Below are 22,992 nucleotides of genomic sequence, written 5' to 3'. Positions count from 1 at the left end.
TATTTGACTTCTTAGCATATATGGACAAAGTAAAGAAATGTAATCAATTTGCACATTGATTACAATGCTTGGGGGAATCTTAGTTCCTTCACCAGAGGTTGAGCCCATACCCTAGGCAGTGGAACCATGGTGTTCTCTAACCACTGGACTGTCCCCAGGGAATTCCCTAGCCTCCCTTTTTAGTTTTGTATTGGACATCATTTCCGGTTATGCAATATTTCTGTGTAATAGTTTCCCTATATTTTATTTAATCATTCCTTAATGGGCTTTTTTGGTCCAGTTTTTCACAATATAACCTATGAGCTCATCTTTGTATACTACTTTTGTGAACTAATATAAATTCCTAGAAGCTCTTTTGCTAAGTCAAATAGTACATGTCTAAGCTTGCTTTTGAAAGATACAGTTAAATTCCCTCTGCAGAAAAACATACCAATTTATATTCTCTCCGGCAGTGTTAGAATATAGTAGTGCCTGTTTCCCAACAGCCTTCTTGAGGCTTATTATTTATTCCCTTTTATTTTGCCCGTCTGCCAGTGTATGGTAATACCTTTCTACTTAGATACCATGCAGGTACATATAATGTAAATACAGTATAAATACTTTTCTGTATATTCACATTGTTTTTCCCCCTATGTTAATTATTTTTGTATTTTTAGGATGGAAAATTTATTGAGCTTACTCATTATTTTTTTTTATAGAGTAGGAAAAATATTTCCCTCCTGTGATAGGAGTTAAATATTTTCCCCATTTTGACCTTTTTCTAAAGTGCAAATTTTTTAAACTTACAATTTCAGCTTGCAAAAAAGATGGGAAAACTCCCATATATTTCTCTCTCTCACATGTATGTGTAAAGAACTCCCATATACCCTTTAGCCAGATTCACCGGTACTCTCTTGCCACATTTGCTTTCTCTCTATCCATCTCTCCGTCTGTCTTCCTCCCTCCCATCTCTCTCTTCTTTCCTCCCTTGCTTCTTGCAAACACATTTCACATACTACACTGTTTTTGAGGAGCCATTTAAGAGAAGCAGTAGCCCTAAATTGTGTATTTCCTAGGAATACTCATTTACATAACCTTAGTACAGTTACCAAAGTCCAGAAATTTAACATTGATGCTATTAGCTATTCAGATTTCACTAACTGTCCCAATAATGTCCCTCATAGTCATTTTTTTCTCTTTGTTTAGAATTCAGTTGAGCATCATGCATTATATTTAGTTGTCATGACTCTTTAAAACTTACTTTCCTCAGCTTTTCTCTATGTTTTATGGCAGTAATATTTTTGAGAAGTATAAATGTTTTATTTTGTAGTATATTTCCTATTTGGGAGTTATTTGATGTAATCAAATTCAGTTTATGTCTTTGGAGAAAATAAAAATTCTCACTATTACCACTTCAGGGAATTCTTGAGAGTTTGTTCCATCATGGGTGAGATTACCTAGCATCACTCGGTTAAGGTGGAATTTCCAGGTTCTCTTACCACAAACTTTTCGTTTGTACCTTTACAATTAATAATCAGTTTGTGGAGGACACTTTGAATCTATATAAATAACATTGTTCCCCATTAGAACTAGTTTTAGTATCCATTGATGTTTCTTGCCTGAATCATTTATTACTATGAGGGTGGTTACAAAATGAGTATTTTTCTAACTTTATTCCCATCTGAATTTATTAGTTGATACTCTTATTTTCAGAGCTTTCTACCCATTGTTCTATCATGTAGCTACAGAATGGACTCATGTATTATGTTATTCTTAAGCTTATAATACATGGCTATCATTTTGATCCTAATCTAATACAGATTTTTATATATTGAATTTTATCAGTTTTTGCTCATGTGGCTTCTGGGGCAACTGTCTGAAGATTAAAGATTCAGATGATGAAAGTCTGTTGGAGTTTTGGTAATGGCAAAGGTTGGAAACGAAAAGTCCAGAAAGACGTAATTGAGTTGATATGGGAAATCAATGAAAGTCACGGATGTGTCGTTTAGGTTTAAACTGAATTTTATATTTCCTATACTTACTTGTTTTGCGCTTGATAATAAAAAAGTTAATGTCATATGAAAATAATCTTGTTAGCTCATTATCAGATTTTAGTTTTATAAAATCATACTCCTGAAATGCAGATACAGGTTTCTTCTTTTAATAATGTTTGTCTTATATAATGAAAATGCAAAGATTATTCCTTAATAAGCAACCCCCTTCCCCGCCACATTCACTTTGTCTTGTATATATACCCCTGCTTTGTATGTGCCTTTAGAGTTTGTGTGAGGGGAGTTGCTGCTGCCATTTCGTTAAATGTAGTGAAACCTTTTATTATTAAAGTTTGAAAAACATTACATGTGTTAATAGGACTAGGATTTTGAAATTCTTTGTGCTATTCTCTGGTCTTTATTTTTAATGGTGATTTTCATTCTCCTTGGTCATTTGGTATTAAGCTTTATCATGGCTAATTAACCTCAGCTCACCATGCTTAGTAATATTTTATTTAACTGAAGAAAATAAAAATTAGTCATACACAGCATGTTTGGTGATCATTTTGATTTCCATTTTGCCAGTGTGACAGTTACTTGTCTGGACAAATTTGTATAGTGTGGAAGAAATTACATAGTTGTACTTTTTAGATAGTCTCCATAGTTTCCTTTTTCTTCCTACACATTTCTCTTCTACTCTAGTATTTCTGTGTACTTTGAACACAGTACTTGTAGTCACTTTGTTGTCATGGGCTAATGTATTTATTGGGCTTCCCTGGTGGCTCAGAGGTTAAAACGTCTGCCAGTGTATTTATTATAGTATTTATTATAACTTTTCCTCAGCAGCTAGTCTCCCACAGCACAATATGATTGTGTTCTTTCATAATAGTGAAATATCTGAATGACTTCTCATTGTGATAGAGTATTGCTTGAAAAACTTAAGACTTTCTTTCAGACCTGATATACGAAATAGCCAGTCCTTTTAAATGTTTTGGAGTCAAGAACGTAGCCTAAATTGTGATAAAGAAAAAAGAAATTTCATCAGACCAGAATTAAACTATTAAATACCCTCCTTAACTGTGCGTGTCTTGTGCATACAAGACACAGTGATGCCAGTATTAGATCATTCACGGTGACGGGTGATGAAAAAGTTCCTTCTTCAGTTCCTTTGTAACGTGTTTGATAATGGCAGTTGATACTGATAATTTAAAATTTTTTTTGCTTTTTCTCTCTAGTTTTATTGAGATATAATTGACAAATGAAATTCTAAGATATTTAAAGTGCACATTGTGATGATTGGATATGCATTACAATTGTGAAAGGATTCCATCCATGTAGTTAATTAACACATCCATCACCTCACAGATATTTTATATATATATTAAATTATATATGTATGTATATTTTGTGGGGGTGAGAATATTTTCCTTTTCAACATTCTCTGTAATAATTCAAGACTTAAGCACCCTGTTCTGTCTTTAATTCTCCTTTGCCTTTTTGTGTCTCTGTGTTTGAAGCACTCATTTTCCCTAGCCTTGGCAGCCAGATTTTAGGTTTCCACTGACCAAAGATGATAACAATTTGAGTATAAATAAGGAAAATAAGTGTAATGAACATGATGATACTGAAAAAACATGATTCCTTAACACACACACACCTATCCACCCACCCACCCATGAAGCTAATTGGTCACTGGTGGGGAATGGTAGGGATCTGGTTATCTGGAAATCTAAGAACAGTCTTGAGGTCATTCTTTCTTGACTATACGAGCGGTGCCACTGGGTATTCAAATTCTGGTGCCTGAGTTGCACCCATGCCCAATTAGAATCTTTTTGATGTGCTGCGGGTCGCTCCTTTATTTTAAAAAATCTTCCTGGTGATTTGGATGTGCACCCGTGCTTAAGAATTCTTCATGTGGCTGCTATGGATCTATGTGGTGCGTGTGGGCTTTCTCTAGTTGGGGCGAGCGGGGGCCACTCTAGTTGCATTGTGTGGGTTTCTCATTATGGTGACTTCTCTTGTTGCAGGCAGAGCACAGGCTCCAGGCGAGCAGGCTCAGTAGTTATGATTCATAGGCTTAGTTACTTCACAGTATATGGAATGTTCTTGGACCAGGGATTGAATCCATGTCCCCTGCATTGGCAGGCAGATTGTTATCCACTGTACCACCAGGGAAATCCAAGAACTTCTGTTTACAAAGTTTTTCTCTTACGAGGGGACCCTTAAGAGAAGTACCACTTGTTACAATACTGGGTGAACGTGGTTAGTTAAACATTTCTCTAGTAAATGAGGATACCAACTCAAAGCTCTTTGAAAGGAGGGGGAAAAGCACAGGGAAGAAAGATGTATGCTCTGTTTACTCTGTGCATGTTGCGTATGGGGTCTTGGTTTTTATTAACTTACTCTTTCCTCTCTGGGCCTCCTTGATACCACACTTGCCTGTTCATCCCCACCGAAACTCAGTGGCTGTTCCTTCTGGAGTCTGCTTTGCTGTTCTGCCTCACTTCTGAATGTTGGAGACTGCTATCAAAAACTCTCACCCTAAGTGTTTTTATCTTATCAAGTTCTTTGGTTTTAAATACTCTGTATATTCTGCTTACTCCCAGATGTTTACATCTAGCCCTAATTTTCCCTCTTGGATTCCAGAATAGAATATTCAGCTTGGATGTCTTATGGAGCATTTCAAACTTAATATGTACAGAAGCTTGGTTTTCCATTTCAACCATGGTTCTATTTTAGACTCAGTGAATAGTAGTATCTTCAATCCAGTTACCCTGACTTTAAGAGTCCTGCATTATTCCTGATTCTTCTCAACTTCTCGTATACAGCCCCCACATGCATTCCCAAATCCTATCAATTTGCTTGCCTCTTGGTGTATTCTGAGTACCTTTACTACTTCTCATTCTGCTCTTTTGTTATTCATCTACCAGTTCATCTTCTAAGAATCACTTAGTTATTGCTATTTGAAATCCTTGGTAACTCCTCCGTCTCTGTAAATGAAAACATCCATATTTCTTAGCATGATGTATAATATCATATCTGATACTTATCTGCTTCTCTCTTCTCATTCATTCCTTTACTATATATCTTCATAGGATTTGTGTTCCAGCCAAATACTGAACTACTTGTACATCTCAAATGGATCTCCTTTTTCTCTCCTTGTGGTTTTTGTATAGGCTGTGCTTTCTGCTAGCGAATGTTAAAAACTTTGTTTCAGAAAATTTTTAAAGTTACAGAAAATGTGCAAAGATAGTACAAAGAGTACTCATAATACCTTCACCCCATTGGTTTCCCTGATATTATCATCTCACGTACTGTGGTGCATTTGTCAAAACTAAGAAACCAACATTTTTACCTGGAATTTTTGTTTTCTTTTAGATTACTTGCTAATAAATACTCCTGTGTCTTCCGTTTTCTGCTCTGTGTTTCAGTAGCCTCTTGTAGATTTCTATAGCACTTATGGGAATATGACTATGAATGACAGTCTTGGTGCTGCTTCAGTCGAACAAATCTGTTTGAAAAAACTGTCATTCCATGTTTCAAACTTTATAACAGCTACTTGGCCCACAGTAGCAGCTAACAAATGTTTCCGTGGATTCGGAAGATAGAACATTTGAAACACTTATCCAACCACCAGTTTTTCCCCTGATTGTTCAAATGGGTTTGCTTTTTTTTTTTTTTTTTTAATCAGCACCGTGTGTGGTAGCTTATGTTCAGTGGTCATTGATGTATGTTTGGATGAAACATTGACTGTTTGAACAGTAAAATCACTCAACACTGTGAAATGCTTGTGTTAAGAGGAGTGAATGCACTAAGACCATTTGAGGCAGCAGGTTTGTCTTTCACCTTGTTCTCTGTGATAAACACTAAATTAGTGGAATATTGATTAGTGACATTTAAAATTTTTCTGTTAGGGTAAATGAATTTGTGTTTTAGTGAAAGGTGTGTGATTCTAATTGTATTTGTTTTCATTAAAAGTGCTCTTTTCTGTCATTCTAAATTCTCATTTACTTTATGTTTTTTAGGATTTGTTTTTGATTCTTTGTTTATTTTTTGATTCTTGATTGATGAATAATCAAAACCAAAGATAAAGTAATTTTCCATTAGAATTCTCATTATTGATTTTATTTCCTGAGCATTGAATCATTAATGATTAAAATAAACTTGAGATATTTACTCTCTTAGTTCTAGGTACTACCAGGGCTTATGTTTTGCAGTTTTGAAGGAACCCAGGACAAAATGAATCTGTTATCTTATTCGAATCCTTGTAATTAAGGATAATCCTGGGTGGATTTGTATGACAAAATCCCTAGAAATTTAAACCCTGGGGACTTGGGTCTGAACAGTTATTGTCATTGCTGCCTTAACTGTAGTCAGGTAGCAATTCTAAAATTTGGAATGTGGAATTTGTCCATAAATTTGTTTGAATAACCAGTACTTAAGCAAGAATCTAAGGGGAAAACTGTTTTATTTATTGCATTCCTTGAAGTATCTGTCACATGGGGCACAAAATAAGTAATTGACCCAAAGTATGTTGTTTTGGGACTTCACTGTTGGGCCAGTTGCTGAGACTCTGAGCTCCTAAGGCAGGGGGCCTGGGTTCTCTCCCTGGTCAGGGAACTGGATACCGTATGCCGCAACTAAGACTCAACACAGCCAAATAAATAATAAAGTATGTTTTTAGAATAGGTCTTAGGAAATACAGGGGTGATGTCTTTTAAAATGGAAAAGCAAGAAAAATAAGTAGTGCATGTCTTAGTCTATGGCAGTACTGTACACTTTAACAGAAGTGACTTGTGAACTGAATGTGTTATTTAATATTTAAAAATTTTCAATGCTGTGTTAAAATATTTGAAACAAGTGGAAATGAAAATAATTTAAATAACATCTTAGACTTAACCTATTTGATCATTTCAGCATCTTGTCAATATACATAGTTAATAAGATCTTTTGCATTTTCTGATACTAAATCTTCCAAATTTGGTGTGGAGTTTATACTGAACACTTTTTAAAAAACTTGAACTAGCCGCATTTTAAGGACTCAGTAGCTCTATGTGTCTAATGACTGGCATGTATTGAACAGTGCGCAGCTAACTCTTCAGGGTGATTCTCCTTCAGCACTCTTAATTCAGTCTCTGAACACTTGCATCTATCTCATTTATTTTATTTTTTAGCCATTTTTTAATTGAAGTATTGTTAATTTGCACTGTTACGTTAGGTATAGGTATACAAACAGATTCAGTTATACATTCATACGTATATTCTTTTTCAGATTCTTTTCCATTATAGGTTATCACAAGACATTGAATATAAACAGTAGGTCTTTGTTGTTAGTCTGTTTTATGCATAGTAGTGTGTGTATGTTAATCCCAGTCTCCTCCTAATTTGCCCCTCCCTCCCTATCTTCATCTATATTTAGATATCATAAAATTTGCAGTTGCAGAAGTAGATTCACACACTCATGTTTTCCATTTTTTTCGGTATTTAGAAGGAATTACCAGGTTTTAAATTAAAATGATTATTAAGGAAATGCAAGTGAAAACCACAGTGAGATTCCACTTCATATTCACTAGGATGGTTTTAATAAAATAAACGAAAAATGACAAGTCTGGACAAGGATGTGGAGCTGTCCTTATAAACCTTGTATTTGTTTGTAGGTTGTAGATACACTAAATACCACTGAATTATATGCTTTAAAATGGTATGTTATATGAAATTCACCTCAAAAAATTAATAAAATCAAATAAAAATAAAAATTCAGTTTCTTCTAGTAGCATGTATTTATAGTGGTAAGTAGCAGCATCTGACTAGTGAGTCCTGTAGTAGATGGTGGTGTTTTCTGGCAGTGTGGTAATCTGCAGAAGATGGAAACTTTAAAAAGCATTATTCTTTTTTGGTGCTCAAAATACGTGTAGTTAAGATTTTAGGTTCTAAGAATTCAGCAACCGTCAGATGCCCAGCTTCTTTCTCAAGGTCAGAATCTATAGCTGAGCCTTCTGTGATGTAGGCAATCCGAGGACCACACTACTGATAAGAGTTGTAAGAATTAAATGAATTGTGAAGCCCTGAATATGTGTGATTGTTTCTTTTCAAGGTTCCATAACTCTTTGTGCCTTATCCTTGATGACAGTCCTTTGAAGTTGTCGCTTTATATATATATATGTCTTGCTGATCACATATAAGCACTTTCACTGCAAAAAGTATATCTCTTATCCATCCTCACACTTCTAGCATCTAACGTTAATAGTACCGAATATGGAATAGATAAGTATTTGAACTAAAATCTTGAGTCATTCTTCTCTCAACCTGCTGCTGCTGCTAAGTCACTTCAGTCATGTCCGACTCTGTGTGACCCCGTAGACGGCAGCCCACCAGGCTCCCCCATCCCTGGGATTCTCAAGGCAAGAACACTGGAGTGGGTTGCCATTTCCTTCTCCAATGAATGAAAGTGAAGTCGCAGTCACTCAGTCGTGTCCGACTCTTAGCAACCCCATGGACTGCAGCCCACCAGGCTCCTCCGTCCATGGGATTTTCCAGGCGAGAGTATTGGATGGGTTGCCATTGCCTTCTCTTAACCTAGTGTGCGCTTCAGAATGGTCAAAGGTTTTTGTTAGCAATACTGAGTACCGTTGGAGTGCTTAACATGTCTCTATATATAGTGAAATGAGTAGAATAATTCTTAATGGTACTATGCAAGGATTTTGCTGTGAAGTGTTTCAGCCAGCACTGATTTTTATCAGAATCTGTAAGCCAGTATATTTAGAGATAGCTATGATTTGTAGGACGCTTCTGGTAATGTATATATTCATAAAAGTATATTCTTGCCTTGAAAATGCATGGAAAAGATGGGCTGGGATAAATTCTCTAATTATGCTCTGAAAATGTGAGGATGTTCCTCACAGGAGGGTGAACTCTTTTCACGTGGTCAGATTTAAAGAGATTTTGTGAATAAAGTTACGATTTTTACTAATAGAGGGCTGTTGGTCTGAAAGATCCCCTGGAGGAGGAAATGGCAACCTACTCCAGTTTTCTTGCCTGGAAAATCCCATTGACCGAGAAGCCTGGAGGGCTACAGTCCATGGGGTTGCAAAGACTCGGTCGCTTCTGCATGCGCGCACATGCACACACACATTCTCTCTCTCTTTCTCTCTCACTGTATTGTGCTTTTAGAAGTTTGAAATGGTAGCGGTATCTCAACTGAAAGAATACACACACTAGAGGGCAGTATTGTGGAAACATGGGGAGTCTTTTGTGGTATTAATCTAGAGAAACGTAAGTTGAACCATCTGGGAATAATGTGTTGGATACATTTAGTGACCTACATGGCAAATTTGCCTGCTTGTTGTTTGGTTGTCAAGTCAGAAACGAAACAACTTGAGTAAATCACTGATGGAAACCCCCCAGCAGTCCAGTGTGGATTTCACTGTTTGAGGATCAGTTCTAGAAAATGTTTTAGTTGGTAACATTCATTTCTTAGAAGACCTGAAAATATTATTTTTTAAGATCTAACTAGAAATCTTACTAAAATTGTAATTTTAGTGATTTGCAAACACTCTGCATCCATTGTTGGAATAGCAGTTGCCAGGAGACTTGGGCAGTTAAGTAGACCTTGTTTTCTCAGTTTTGCAAGTACAGAAGACTGGTGGTGGTGAGATTTAGTTGCTAAGTCATGTTTGCCCCATGGACTATAGCCCACCAGGTTTCTCTGTCCATGGATCATAGATCCTTTCTGGAATTACTTCAGTAGTGTTACTGATTTACTTCTGAAAATACAAAATATCTACTTGTTTCTGTTTTGCTTGCATCATGTACTGCTTCCCTGACTATTATTATTATTTTTTTATTCAGTGTGTTGTCGGTGGCTGCAATGCCAGCTTTGCTTCTCAGGGAGGGCTAGCTCGCCATGTACCCACACACTTCAGTCAGCAGAACTCCTCAAAAGTCTCTAGCCAGCCAAAGGCCAAAGAAGAATCTCCTTCTAAAGCTGGAATGAACAAAAGGAGGAAATTAAAGAACAAAAGACGACGCTCATTACGTAAGTATTCAATACACACTGAAAGGCAGTGTGTGTCAGATGGTTTAGTTTTTATCTCAGACTCTCAAGCAAATTCAGTTTCTACCATTCTTCAACTCTGCTTATCTGTTTTTGTTAATATTAATGAACAGATAGGATCTTGGGCTGTCCCTGTGAGAATTCAGATGTATGTTTTATCTTTAGTAGCTAAGGGAGCAGTATATGTGGACTTGAGGACTGTTGTAATTCTGAATGGAGAAGGCCATGGCACCCACCCCAGTGCTCTTGCCTGGAAAATCCCATGGACAGAGGAGCCTGGTGGGCTGCAGTCCATGGGGTCGCTAAGAGTTGGGCACGACTGAGTGACTTCACTTTCACTTTTCACTTTCATGCATTGGAGAAGGAAATGGCAGCCCACTCCAGTGTTCTTGCCTGGAGAATCCCAGGGACAGAGCAGCCTAGTGGGCTGCCCTCTATGGGGTCGCACAGAGTTGGACACGACTGAAGCGACTTAGCAGCAGCAGTAATTCTGAATAACTTAAATTATGACAAAGTTCCTGTTTGTAACAATATTTTAGAAAATTTGAACTTGTTAAAGATTTAAAAATCAGGTAAAAATAAAGTAACCTGTCTGTTCCAAAGTGGTGTGTGTGAATAGGGAAACTCAGTGTAGTCTGTGTCTCAGTGCTTAACAGTCTATTGTGATGCATATGTATAGTGTTCATGTGCTTAATTACAAGATTATTAGATGTAGCCTCCATATTTAGGACAGAACATAATTAGGTGATTGTGTACTTTTGAACCACAGGGAAATAGTCTTTATTTTTGTGGTCTTCAAACAAAAAGTTTTTGATTATATAATTTACTAAGAAAAATGGTTGGCCATTCAGTCTTAACTTGGTGTACTTACAGTGTATAGAGATAACACTGCTAGTGTACACTGACAAGAAGGAATACTGAAAAACATAGAAATGGGGAAAGAAAGAAGTTGTATTATTTTCTTCCTCATGATAGTGGATCATGACACACACACCTGCTTTGGAGACCATTGTTCTAGTTTAGGATTCTTGATCCTTTAGTAGTGGACGTAAAAAGGTTAAGGTCTGATGCATAGAATCTGAAATTTGAGCGCTCTTTTTATTATTCTGAATTTAATTCAAGTGATGACCTCTGTGTTTATTTAATCTTGAGTTGAGGAGTGATAGATTTGAGTGATTTAGAGGGATGAGTCATTATTAATAAGCTTATTCTTCTCAAGAGAAAGCCTATTTGGAGAGTATGGAGAAAGTACGCATTTTTTCACCCAGTAGCAGCAGATGAAGTAGGAAGGGGATTTGTTTCTTAGCATTAGGTAAAATCATGACTTTTTTCCTCTCATAAATAAATGTGAGTTTTTAAAAACTGATTTCCCATTGTCATTGCTTTGTTAATCTTGTGGGTTCTGTTAGTTTATTACTAGCTGTTGTTCTGTTTATTTCCTTTTGAGCAAAAATCCAATGAGAAAAGAGCTATTCAGACTGCTTTACTGAGTATACCAACTGGTAGATGTGTAGGTGTACGTGAGTAGTAGAGACAATTTTAGTCTACCCGTGTGTTAAGTCAGAATAGTGTGGTAAATTAGCATATATGTAATTTAGAATATGCTGTACCAGGAAATTAGGCTGTTTCTTTTATTGTCAGTAAAATTTAATTTTTAATTACAGATGATATTGAGATATTTTACATGTATTAGAAAGCTCCACAATTGTAAAATAATAAATGCACTTTCCTTACTTTGAACAGTGTTATTAGGAATAGAAACAATACAATTTATAGTTATTAATGGGTTGAAAATAGAAATTTAAAAAATGATCCTATCAAATCTTTAGTGTATAACTTTGTTGTGATTATACTGAAAGATTGCTTACTTTAGGTTTGTCCATTTTTTAAAAAAATGACTTAAGCGTATCAGTATAATTGCATTATGGCTTAAGGCATTTTTCCTGTGCGTTTATTTTACTCATCATCTATAGCTGTTGCATTTCCATTTCTCAGATTAGGAAACAGACTAAGAAAGATCAGACAGTTTGTGCAAAGTCACATAGGTGATAACTGATGGGATTGGATGTTTGAAAGAATTTTGGAGGACTCATTGGCATTTAAATGTATTTATAATTTTCTTAGATTATCATTAGAAGAGTTACTCATAATCATGAAAATGTCAAAATTTTAAAATTTTAATATTACTACTTTGTCAAATCTGAAGGAAACTTTTATTACATATTAATGTAAACTGTTCATGAAATGTATATCATATGTTTGGCCAAGGTGAATGAGATCTTGTTGTAGTGCACAGATGAAGACGTTTGTCATATTGTTGAAAACGCAGGACTGGTGCTCAGGAGGGGTCCTGGAGTAAAATGCAAAACTGGATGAAAAAGAGAATAGCTAACGTGTACAGTCATGAGGTTGAAGGTTAAAATCTCACATACCAAGGAGCAGAATTAAACCACACTTCCTTCTTAGAGTTCTGCTTCTTACACCCTTAACCTTGTCAGCTTGGTTCTGTTTTGAAAGCAAAGAAAATCTTGATATTTAAACACTAGATAGATAGATAGTTAATTGTTTCAGTCTTTTCTACTTAGTATGTATTTTTGTGAAAAATGTATCACTAATTATGGCTGTTCTGAGACATTTTCCTAAATATTCTTTACTGCTTTTGTATTGACTTTTAGCACGGCCGCATGATTTCTTCGATGCACAAACACTGGATGCGATAAGACATCGAGCCATATGCTTTAACCTCTCAGCTCATATAGAAAGTTTAGGAAAGGGACACAGTGTTGTTTTTCATAGTACTGTAAGTATCTGATTTTATTTTATTTTTCAAATATTTCCCACAGTTCTATGTTTAAAAGATCACATGAAGTTTTTTAGCCTTTAATTTGAGCTATTTAGGAAATTGGGATAGTATTTGGGTTACTAAGCATTTGAAGATCCGTCTCTGACTTTAAGTAAACGAGGTGTGTTTTCTGACCTCTGGTTTCCTTATATGTAACGTTAGAGTATTAGACTTCCTTTAAGGTACATCCCTGTCTATGTTTCTGTATGCTGTCTGTCTCCCCTAAAATGCACATCTAAAGCTAGTGTTAAACAGAAAATAAGATAATGGTTATCAAATGAAAGCTTCATGAAAGAAGGAATTTTTATCTATCTTTTTTTTCCCTGTGGATGTATCTGAAGCATGTAGAATTGTGTGTATATTTGTTGGATAACTGTTGGAAAAAGCAAAATATCAAATTAAAAAAAAATAACTAGTTTGTTTTTGGTTAACTAGAAGTTAATAGAGAGTTATTTTCTTCTCATTCACCTTGCCATTTTATTATCCAGTCATCTTTATATTGCTGTATTTTGATGTAGGTGAGTTAGTAGAGATAAACTTTAGACCAGACTCAGTGATTTGAATCTCTAGAGTTTCTTTAATTTTGGCAGTTGAAATAGAATTTATGTTTTATATATTCTAATAAAAATGCATGAGAATTTAAATATAAAAGAGCAGTATGGATATTTCTACTGGTTTGAATCTTTTATTTTTCCCAACTCCTCTACTAATGAGGTTTTCTTGTACTTTCACTTTTTCTTCTATGACTGCTTCAGTTCACAGTCCCTGATTTTGATTCCCAAAGTTAAAGACAAGGTAGAAGATTAGACACAAGGAAAGGAAATCTTTTCTGAGCTTGGAGTACATAATAGGTGTGAGTTGGGTTTAAGGACAGGTTTGCCATACGTATGTGCTTTTAAAGAATGTTGGAAATACATTTATTAATTAAGAAAGGGTCAGAAGGAACATTAGAGGCTTTGAAGACAAAGTTAAAATGGCTGTGCTGGAAATTTTGTTGGGATTCAGCAATATTAGGAGCTTGCTCAGCAGTGATGGTTAAAGTCCTCCTTTGGACTTTAACCATAGGTTATGATTTGGTAGGTCTATAATTTAACATAATTTAATTTAACATAGGTTTATGATTTGGTAGGTCTATAATTTTTTTTTTTTAAGTTGAAATTAACATGTATTATCCAAGTTTACATTTATGTATTAACATATAGGAGATAGAAAATATTAATCATTTTACAAGTTGAAATAAACTGAGGATTGGGACTTTGCTGACTGTCCTGTGAATTAAGACTTGGCCTTCCAATGCAGTTGGGTGTGGGTTTGACCTCTGGTTGGGAAGCTAAGATCTCACATGGCTTAGGGCTAGAGAGCCAAAAAAGATAAAGTAGAGACAATATTGTAATCAATTAAATAAAGACTTTGAAAAGTTCACATCAAAAAAAATTAAAAAAAAAAAAAAAAAGCCTGAGGATTGACTGATCATAAAAAATATTTCATGATGATTTGATAAAGTAGACTTTTAAGGGTTTTGCTGAATAAAAAGCATGTGAGATAGAAAATAAGTTACTTAAATTTTATCCATGTGATCTTTTTCTCTTCTTGAAATACAGTTGATTTACAATATTGTGTTTCAGGTATATAGCAAGGTGATTCAGTTATATATATATGTTATTTTCCTGGTTATATTCCTTTATAGATTATAAGATATTGAATATAATTACCTGTGAAAGTGTTAGTTGCTCAGTCATGTCCTTACTCTTTGGTGATCCCATGGGCTGTAGCCTACCAGGCTTCTCTGTCCATGGAATTCTCCAGGCAAGAATGCTGGAGTGGGGTGCCATTCCCTTTTCCAGGGGATCTTTCTGACCCAGGGATCGAACCCCGGTTTCCTGCATTGCAGGCAGATTATTTACCATACTATACAATAAATTCTAGTTCCTAATCTATTTTATGTATAGTAGCTTGTATCTGTTAATCCCATAGTTCTAATTTGTTCCCCCTTTCCACCTTCTAAGTTTATTATAATTTCTTTTAAAGGTTAGTAAGATGTGGTCCCAGACTCAAAAGGAGTGTGGCATTAGGGCTAATTTGTTCATTTACTTAAATATTAAGCAGCTATACGTGCCAGGTACCAATGATACAGAAGTGAACAAAATGGATGAAAAACAAGAAACTGGATATGCCTACACTTTAATAGGGGATACATGATAAACAGGGTAAATGAATTAAAAGCTTGAAAGTGAGGATATGACCATTCAGTTACTAGGGGAGGGGCATCGTGGCCAGAGGCAGGTGTAGAATCCTAAATTGGAATATGCCAGGTAGGTTTGAAACCACTGAGAAGGCTGGTGTAGCTGGAGGAAATGACTGAGGCAGAGAGAGTAGAAGTGTCAGAGAAGTAATGGGAGAATCTGGTTGCACTGACACTTGGCTTTTTATTCTGTATGTTGGGAAGCCGTTGGAGAAGTTTGAGTAGCCATGCTCTGATGTGATCTTTTAAATAAAAGTTCTGTTGAGGTGTAGTAAATATAAACTCACCTCACCCATTTTAAGTATACAAGGGAATTTCTTATGGTCCTGTGGTTAGGACTTTGTGCTTTCACTGCTGGAGCCTGAGTTTAGTTCCTGATCTTGGAACTAAGATCCTGCAAGCTGTGTGGCCAGGGGAAAGAAAAAAAAAGTATACAATTCTCTGAATTTTGACAGTTTTACTTACCAATGAAACCACCACCACCATCACCACAGTTAAACTTTACTGGTGTAGCTTTGTGTGTTCATCTCTGTCTCTGCCCTCTGCCTTAGAGAACTTACCAGTCTCTTGCCTCTCATGCAGGTTTTAATGTGCTCACTTCAGTTTCTGTATTGAGAACATATTGTAGGTCAGTGTGGGGGAGAGAAGGGGTCAGTCTTTTCAGTATCTCAAGTGAGAAAAGACCAGAGTGGTTGCAGTTAACAGTCTGTGAGATGAGCAGGTTGAGGGAGTCGTTATTTAGTTGCTAAATCATGTCTGACTCTTTTGCAACCCTATCCACTGTAGCCCGCCAGGCTCCTGTGGCCATGGGATTTTTCAGGCAAGAATACTCAAGTGGGTTGCCATTCCCTTCTCGAGGGGATCCTCCTGCCCCAGGGATCAAACCTGTGTCTTCTGCTTGGCTGCTGGATTCTTTACCACTGAGCCACGAGGGAAGCCCAGGTTGAAGGAGAGGGGAATATCAAGAGCCGTGATTTCAACACATTCTGTGAAGAATCTAATGCTTTTGTCACGTAGGCAGGTGGATATGAGTCTGAGCTTAGAGGAGAGATGTGACTACAGATAAGAATGGAAGTTATTCGTGTATTAGGGTGTTTAAAGATACCAGACTGGATAAGATCACCTAGGACATATTAAATAGAAAAGAGAAGAAATTGAAGGACTGAGGTTTGGACCTATCAATATTTAATGATTTAAAAGGGTAATAAATCTGATGAAATAATGGTCTAATATTTAATAGGGACCTCTACCTGTTAGGGAACAGAGGCGACGATGATAGTTAAGGTTCTGTTTTAAAAAGTGTAGCATCGGTTTTCACATGATTTCACTAGAGCTGATCCTTGAGATGAAATCCTTAATTGACACAGGAGAAGTAAAATGATAAAAAAAATGGAGGAACTAAAAATGTGATATTAGGAGTCTGGAAGAAAACTTAAAATTTTACTCTGTTAACATAGTCTATGAAAATGAAAAGGTTTCCATTTGTAGAAAACATCTGCGAGGGTTTAAGAACATGATTGATAGCTGTTATCAATAAATTTTTAAAAACCTAGAAATAAGAGTGATGTTGCACCCCAAGCGACATTGTGGTGGCAGAGGTACCTTGACTGAGGAGAAGTAACAAAGGTGTAATATAATCTGAAGAATGCTTTTTCCTGGGGGAATTGGAAGGAAGAAACATCCATGATGGGTAATGGTCTTCCTTGGACACAATAGAAAGGAAAGGGGCTAGGTGAGGAAATCCTTGAAACTTCCATGACTGTGACTGAGAAAGGTTGATGAAGGCAGTTTGTATTATACAGAATCATTTCTGTTAGTAGTCAGTGTTCAGTACTAACTGTAAATAGAAGTTTTCTAGTATCAAATTAGCTTTTATAGTTAATTTGATAGCCGTATTGATAGTGAAGCATTTTACATAAGAATATTTACGTGGTGTACTGTGCTGTTCAGTTTGCCTACTTTGTCTTCCTTAATTGAAACATTTTCTTTGAGCCTTCTCCAGAAGAGGTCAGCAGAATCCCAGTTAGCAATCAGTTGACTTGCTATACTTGGTTGCATTGTATTATTTTTATATCTTATTTCTTTGCCTGTAGAGATAGTTTGTTTTAGTGTCTTCAGATCTGTCTTTGGGCTTTTTAATTAATCCCATTACCGAGTCTAGAATTAGAGTACTTAACTATAGAGTTTTAAATAATGAGGCTAGAAAGTGTTTTGTATTTGTTTGAAGTACTGCTTTTACTTCTAATATATTTTGAGGATGACACGTAGCATTACTTTGTGAGGCTATTTGAAACTTAAAAACTTGGTAAAAATATTGACATGTAGATTATTAAAACACTAGTGTTCTAATTTCATTAATATGGAAGTTCTCAGAGTTATAAAATGCCATTTTGATCGATTTTTAAGAATCGTTACTTCAGTTTTTAGAATCTGGTAATGGAAGACAAGCATTTTGGTTTTTTTTTACACTTACATAGGTCCTTATAGTTCTAGTTGATCCACACCTTAACTTAGATTCCTTTATCAAATCACACCTTAAAATCAAACCAAATTCCTTAAAATCAAACCTAAACACTGATTGGTTAATGTTTCATTTAAAATAACACAAATCAACCCACAAACAAAAAGCCTCCACACAAATGACAAATACCTTAATCATAAAAAGGAGACTTGTCCTTTCCCAGTGTTATTTTTTCCTTCACTATTCATCTGTTCCTCAAACACATTTCACCACCACCCCCACCCCCGCCCCCAAAATACCCATTTTAGCCAATGTGGATTCTTGGTTGGTATTCTGGCTCAGCTAAAAACTTAGTAAAATAAACAGCATTTTAAGAGATAATATGGTTTTTGTCTTTGGCTGTGTAAAGCTACTTCACTTTTTCTCTTCTTTTTCTTTTGTGAAAATAGATGATCAAGGGTGAAATTGCTGTGAACTAGGGCAGGACAAGATGTGGTGGTGGTAACATCTGGTCCCAGACATGAACACTTCAGTTCTTGATTAGGACTGAAAGCTTTTTTAAAGCACATAAGAATGATGTTTTATAGTTTTTGTAATTTATTTTTTATCATTGCTAGGTAATAGCTAAGAGAAAAGAGGATTCTGGAAAGATAAAACTTTTGCTTCATTGGATGCCTGAAGACATGTGAGTATTTGGAATACCACATATATAACTAATAGACTGATGTCTTATTCTTATTAAAGTCTTTTACTCAAAAATTACTTAAGCTATTGGGTTCAAATATAGAAGACTTACAGGAATGAAATCACAGAACATTTTGAGGTTGTCAGCATGAAAAAGATAATCTGTAAAGGCTCTTAAGAGTACCTGGCTCAAGGTATAAACTTTAAAATTAACTTTTAAAATAGTAGTTTTTTTAATGTAAGTTGTCATAGCAATTTTTAATCATTTTTAGAATGTGATTATTTTTAGAACTTTTAATAACCTTCAAGTAGGATAGGGCATAAGCAACCTTAGTTATGCCTTTGAGACAATTATTTTTAACAATTTCTAAACATTTTTCAGGACATTATTAATGATATTTTATTGAAAAAAGCAATTGGTGAGTTTTCTAGGAGTGTTAACATTTTTCTTTGAGTTTTAGTACCCTTTTATTAGAGTGGTTCTGACCCATGTGCTCCTTAATTTGGATATTTAATGTTCAATAATCCTTTTATTCTTAAAAATTTTTTTAGTTGTTGCAAAAGGTAAATGAAGGTATATCATAGAAAAGCACCAATAATATAATAAATGGAAATGAATGGAATCTCATTAAAAATTAATAAGATATGGTCCATACTTATTCTTGTTATTATATATTTTTCTACAACATCATTTCCCAAACTCCAGTCCAAAGAGATGTTAATGAACATGATATGAATTAAGAGCTTTAAAAATAGATTTGGGATGGGGTGAGGGGTGAGGGAGGGGACACATGTACATGCTGATTCACATTGTATGGCAGAAACTGGTACAACATTGTAAAGCAGTTATCCTCCAACTAAAAATAAATTTAAAAAATAGATAGGAGTTTACAGTGCACATTAGCATATTGAAGTAAAGCAATCTATTTAACTTTTTAAAAATCCTGTGATTATCAAATGTCTGTGACTGTAGGACATCCTTTCCACTTGCTTTTACCCCCTCCCTTCCAGGTTTTTAAAAAATGCCACTCTAAAATATTTTGAAATGTTCATGTAACATTTATTTAATGAACTTTTTACTGAACATTTAAAGCTACCCATTTTTCTCCACTGTTTAAAAAACATTAAACTTTGTTTTTATTTACAAGCTATGGAAAATGTTATGGAGATAGGTGTTGCCTTCCTGAAAGTTTGTGTCAGCTTCTAATATCATCTCTGACATTAGAGAGCTTACTTCTGACTTACTATCAACACTGGCTCTTGGAGTTTTTACATTTTGCATTTCTTTGATTATAAGGCAACTACATCTTTGGTGAATTAATGGTTTATGCCCTTTGTCTCCCCTATTCTTTTTCCCCTAATGAGAGTTCACTTTTTTCATACTGATTTGTAAGAGCTCTTTTTATAGTAAGGTTATAACTGTTCCTTAAAAAAAAATTATATTCGGATGTCTGTAGTCTTAATATTTTAGAAATCGATCAATCCAAATATCAGAATGCTTTTATTCCGAAGTTCATTTTTTTCAAAGTGCAAATCTGGTGGGGTTTTTACTTCTTATTTCTTTATAAAGAAACTAGATTTCAGCTTTTTATCACATCATGATCTAATTGCACTTAGCAAGCTAAGAGATAGACAGTGTGTTAATATGTGTTTCCAAGTTGTAGGATGACTTTGCCATCAAAATTCATTTCCAGATTTATGTCTAAAATTTCACCATACCATTTTCTGGCTGGGTCTTTACATCCCAGTACTTAGATGACTGAGTTTCCTTGGTGTCTGATAAGCTTGTTAACCTAGGTGACCCAGTCAGACAAGTCAGAAAAAGCTGGGTAATGTGAGTAATGTGAAGGTATGTGAAGGATAAATTTAAACTTAATGTTATTTTATATATGACTTGTTTTTTAAATTCACAGTCTGCCTGATGTGTGGGTGAATGAAAGTGAACGACATCAATTAAAAACTAAAGTAGTTCATTTATCAAAGCTACCCAAAGATACTGCCTTGCTTTTGGACCCAAACATATACAGGTAATTTAATTCTTGTTTTGATGTTTCACTTTGAATTGTAATCATAAATCTTAAATTTTGGATATAAGGTCAGGACTTAATAAGTACTGAGTTTCAGTATCAAGCACATCTTGCTTTCTGGAGCTTTGTGTATGGAAATTACATCACAGTGATACATACATTGTAAACTCTAGAAGGGCAATATTTTGGTCAAGTTTATATGCCCGGTTAATTCTAGATTTATCTTGAGTAGCTTAGACTGTGATATAGAGTGTTTTGAAAATAAGTGCCTTTTGTTTAAGTATGTAATTCTTTTTTAATAATATCAAACATGTAGACCTGGTCATAATATCACATGTTCACTGAATACCATTAATGGTTGAAGTTCTTAAACTTAAGCTCTTCCCAGACTTTTCAGAAGAGCAGTTCAGATATTACTGTGCTTGTTTTTAAGAGGTAGCTTAGAGTGTTCACATTTCTAAGGTTTTTGATCTTACCTTTGTTTTTGTGTGTGGTGCATATGGAGTATGTTTAGTGGGGGAAGGAGAAGAGACCACCGTTTCTGTCTATTTGCTGAGTCACTGTGCGGGTGCTTTACATAACACTTCCTCCTCACAGCAGGCCTGTGAAGTAGGTGTTCCTATGTCTGTTTTACACGTTAGAAATCTGAGGCAAGAGGTACATAGCTTGCCCAAAGTGATACAGCTAGGGTGTGACTGAACTCCATTCTGCATCTGTGCAAATGACATATACTACGGTGATTAAAAAAGTGGTTGAAAATGGTTAAAAGGCACTCTTAATGAGTGAACTTCCTGTATTTTAAAAAGGAATTCTATTTTAGTATATACTTTATATAGTAGTAGGTTGGATAAGAATAAAGTGACAAAATGATTGATAATCCCAGATGTGAATTTCAGCTGTCCTAAAGTACACTATGTCTTGTGCCAAAATTTGAAACAGAGACTTTGATTTGAAGGATTTGTTCATTCCACGACTCAACTTCTTGGAATGTGAGACATCTTTTGAGAGTGAGATTCTCACATAATGGGCCTTGCTGCAAGGAGACATTGAGATGCTTCCAGACTTTGAAAGCATCTTTGGTGAAGGTGCTAAGTCTGATGAAAACTTCTGTTTTTTCCAAAACTTGTGGAATGAACTAGGTTAATCAAGAAACTAGCTAGCAGAGAGAACAGTGAAATAACCTTAAATGATTTACCTTTCTCTTTTTAAAGAAAAATAATTGGATATTTATTATTTACTGGCTCCTAATTTAGGGCTTATTTCTGCTTATTCTTTGAAGGGAGTGATTAAAACTAGCATCCTAAAATAGTGGTATTTTGGGAGAACCAAGAATGGTCCTAAACATGCCTTAAGCAGTGAGTTGATAAAGGGGCATGAATTTTAAATAAAAGGTTGAGACTAACTTGTGTTTCTGCCCTGCATTCTACTTCCCACTCTCTATGAGAGTCTTCCTTTTTCACAGAATCAGCTTATTTTTGCTGTTCTTATGCTATATAGGAAGCAATTTAGATATTTTGGTGAAAGTGACAAAAAAGTCGTTCAAGCTCAGAACTGATGTCCAGACGTGCATAGGACTTGCATCGCCTGTTCTCAGGGTATAATTCTGCAATTGTTACTAATTTCTGGGTAATGAAAATACACATTCTTAAGATGTATTTGGTACTTATGTGGAGTTAATTTTCTTTAGTTGTAAACCATCTTCCAGCCATCTTAACATTTAATCTTCAGTCTATAAACTTTCATGCTTCTACGATTCTGGAAATTAGAATCAAATCTACCCTAAAGTGGTGCGGAGTTACAGAACTCCCTACATTTGCCATGCTGTAGCAGCTTAGTAATGCTTGGACTTTGAGTGGGAAAGCATGTGAAATTACGAGGGGAAGAAAGCAATTATTCTAATTTGTTTTAGGAGAAAAAGTTTGCAGCTTATGAACATCTCAAAATGAAAGCATGACAAACATTCCAAAAATATATTAACTTCAAAAGTAGCAGTAAAAAGGACATACTTATATGAAATTTAAACACTAAACACTAATTTAAATTTCATATAAATTTAAACTTGAGATTCTTTTTTAGAAACACATTAATAGGTTACATGAAAAGGATTTGTTAAAAAGCTGTATATTATGTAACTAAATTTATATCCACCATGTGAATGCTTAGGAAATAAATTTTCATGGTGATTGTCACATTTTCTATTTCTTATACATATTTGTATTTTTGAAGCACTTCATATGTGTTTTTCATTCAGTTGAATAAAAGATTATCCCTTTTTCTCTTTTTCTAGAACAATGCCGCAGAAGAGGTTGAAGAGGTAAAAAATAAATAAATACATAAAAAGCAAACAAGCGGGGACACCTGCAGTCTTAGTCACTGACAATGGGTTTTAGTAAAAGTTGCACATTAGAATCAACCCCCTTCCTTTTTTTCCCTTAAATCCAGTATTTAGAATATTTATGCTTAGTGTAAACATTCTGTGAATGAAGTAGGCTCTTCTGTGGAATATATTAATATATTACTGTATATCCACATTTTCATGGAGTGGTACTGTGGGAGACTGAGCAAACACTCTTCTGGCAACTTAGTGGAACAGCTTCTTAAAGGCTTTGCATGCTTGCTGCTTTAAGCTGCTTTTTTTTTTTTTAAACCCTTTAGTGATTACAGTAGTTGATATTGGAAAGAAAACCAATTACAACATGTGCCCTTACAAATA

The 22,992-nt window shown here is 35.2% G+C and overlaps 1 protein-coding gene across 2 annotated transcripts in view; it reads left to right on the top strand.

Annotated features, from left to right (window-relative positions):
• Window positions 1-22,992, top strand: part of AEBP2 (AE binding protein 2) — a 61,940-nt gene that overhangs the window by 37,209 nt on the left and 1,739 nt on the right. For both annotated transcript variants that reach the window (XM_061417691.1, XM_061417692.1), the window contains exons 4-8: window positions 9,819-10,005; window positions 12,699-12,823; window positions 18,186-18,253; window positions 20,166-20,279; window positions 22,567-22,593. In XM_061417691.1, coding sequence (XP_061273675.1) covers window positions 9,819-10,005; window positions 12,699-12,823; window positions 18,186-18,253; window positions 20,166-20,279; window positions 22,567-22,593 — 521 coding nt within the window. The remainder of the gene's footprint in view (window positions 1-9,818; window positions 10,006-12,698; window positions 12,824-18,185; window positions 18,254-20,165; window positions 20,280-22,566; window positions 22,594-22,992) is intronic.

The sequence above is a fragment of the Bos javanicus genome, chromosome 5 (genome assembly GCF_032452875.1).
Source record: "Bos javanicus breed banteng chromosome 5, ARS-OSU_banteng_1.0, whole genome shotgun sequence".
NCBI classification, from domain to species: domain Eukaryota; kingdom Metazoa; phylum Chordata; class Mammalia; order Artiodactyla; family Bovidae; genus Bos; species Bos javanicus.
Note: the sequence above shows the minus strand (reverse complement) of the source record. Positions and strands in the feature narration are given on the sequence as shown.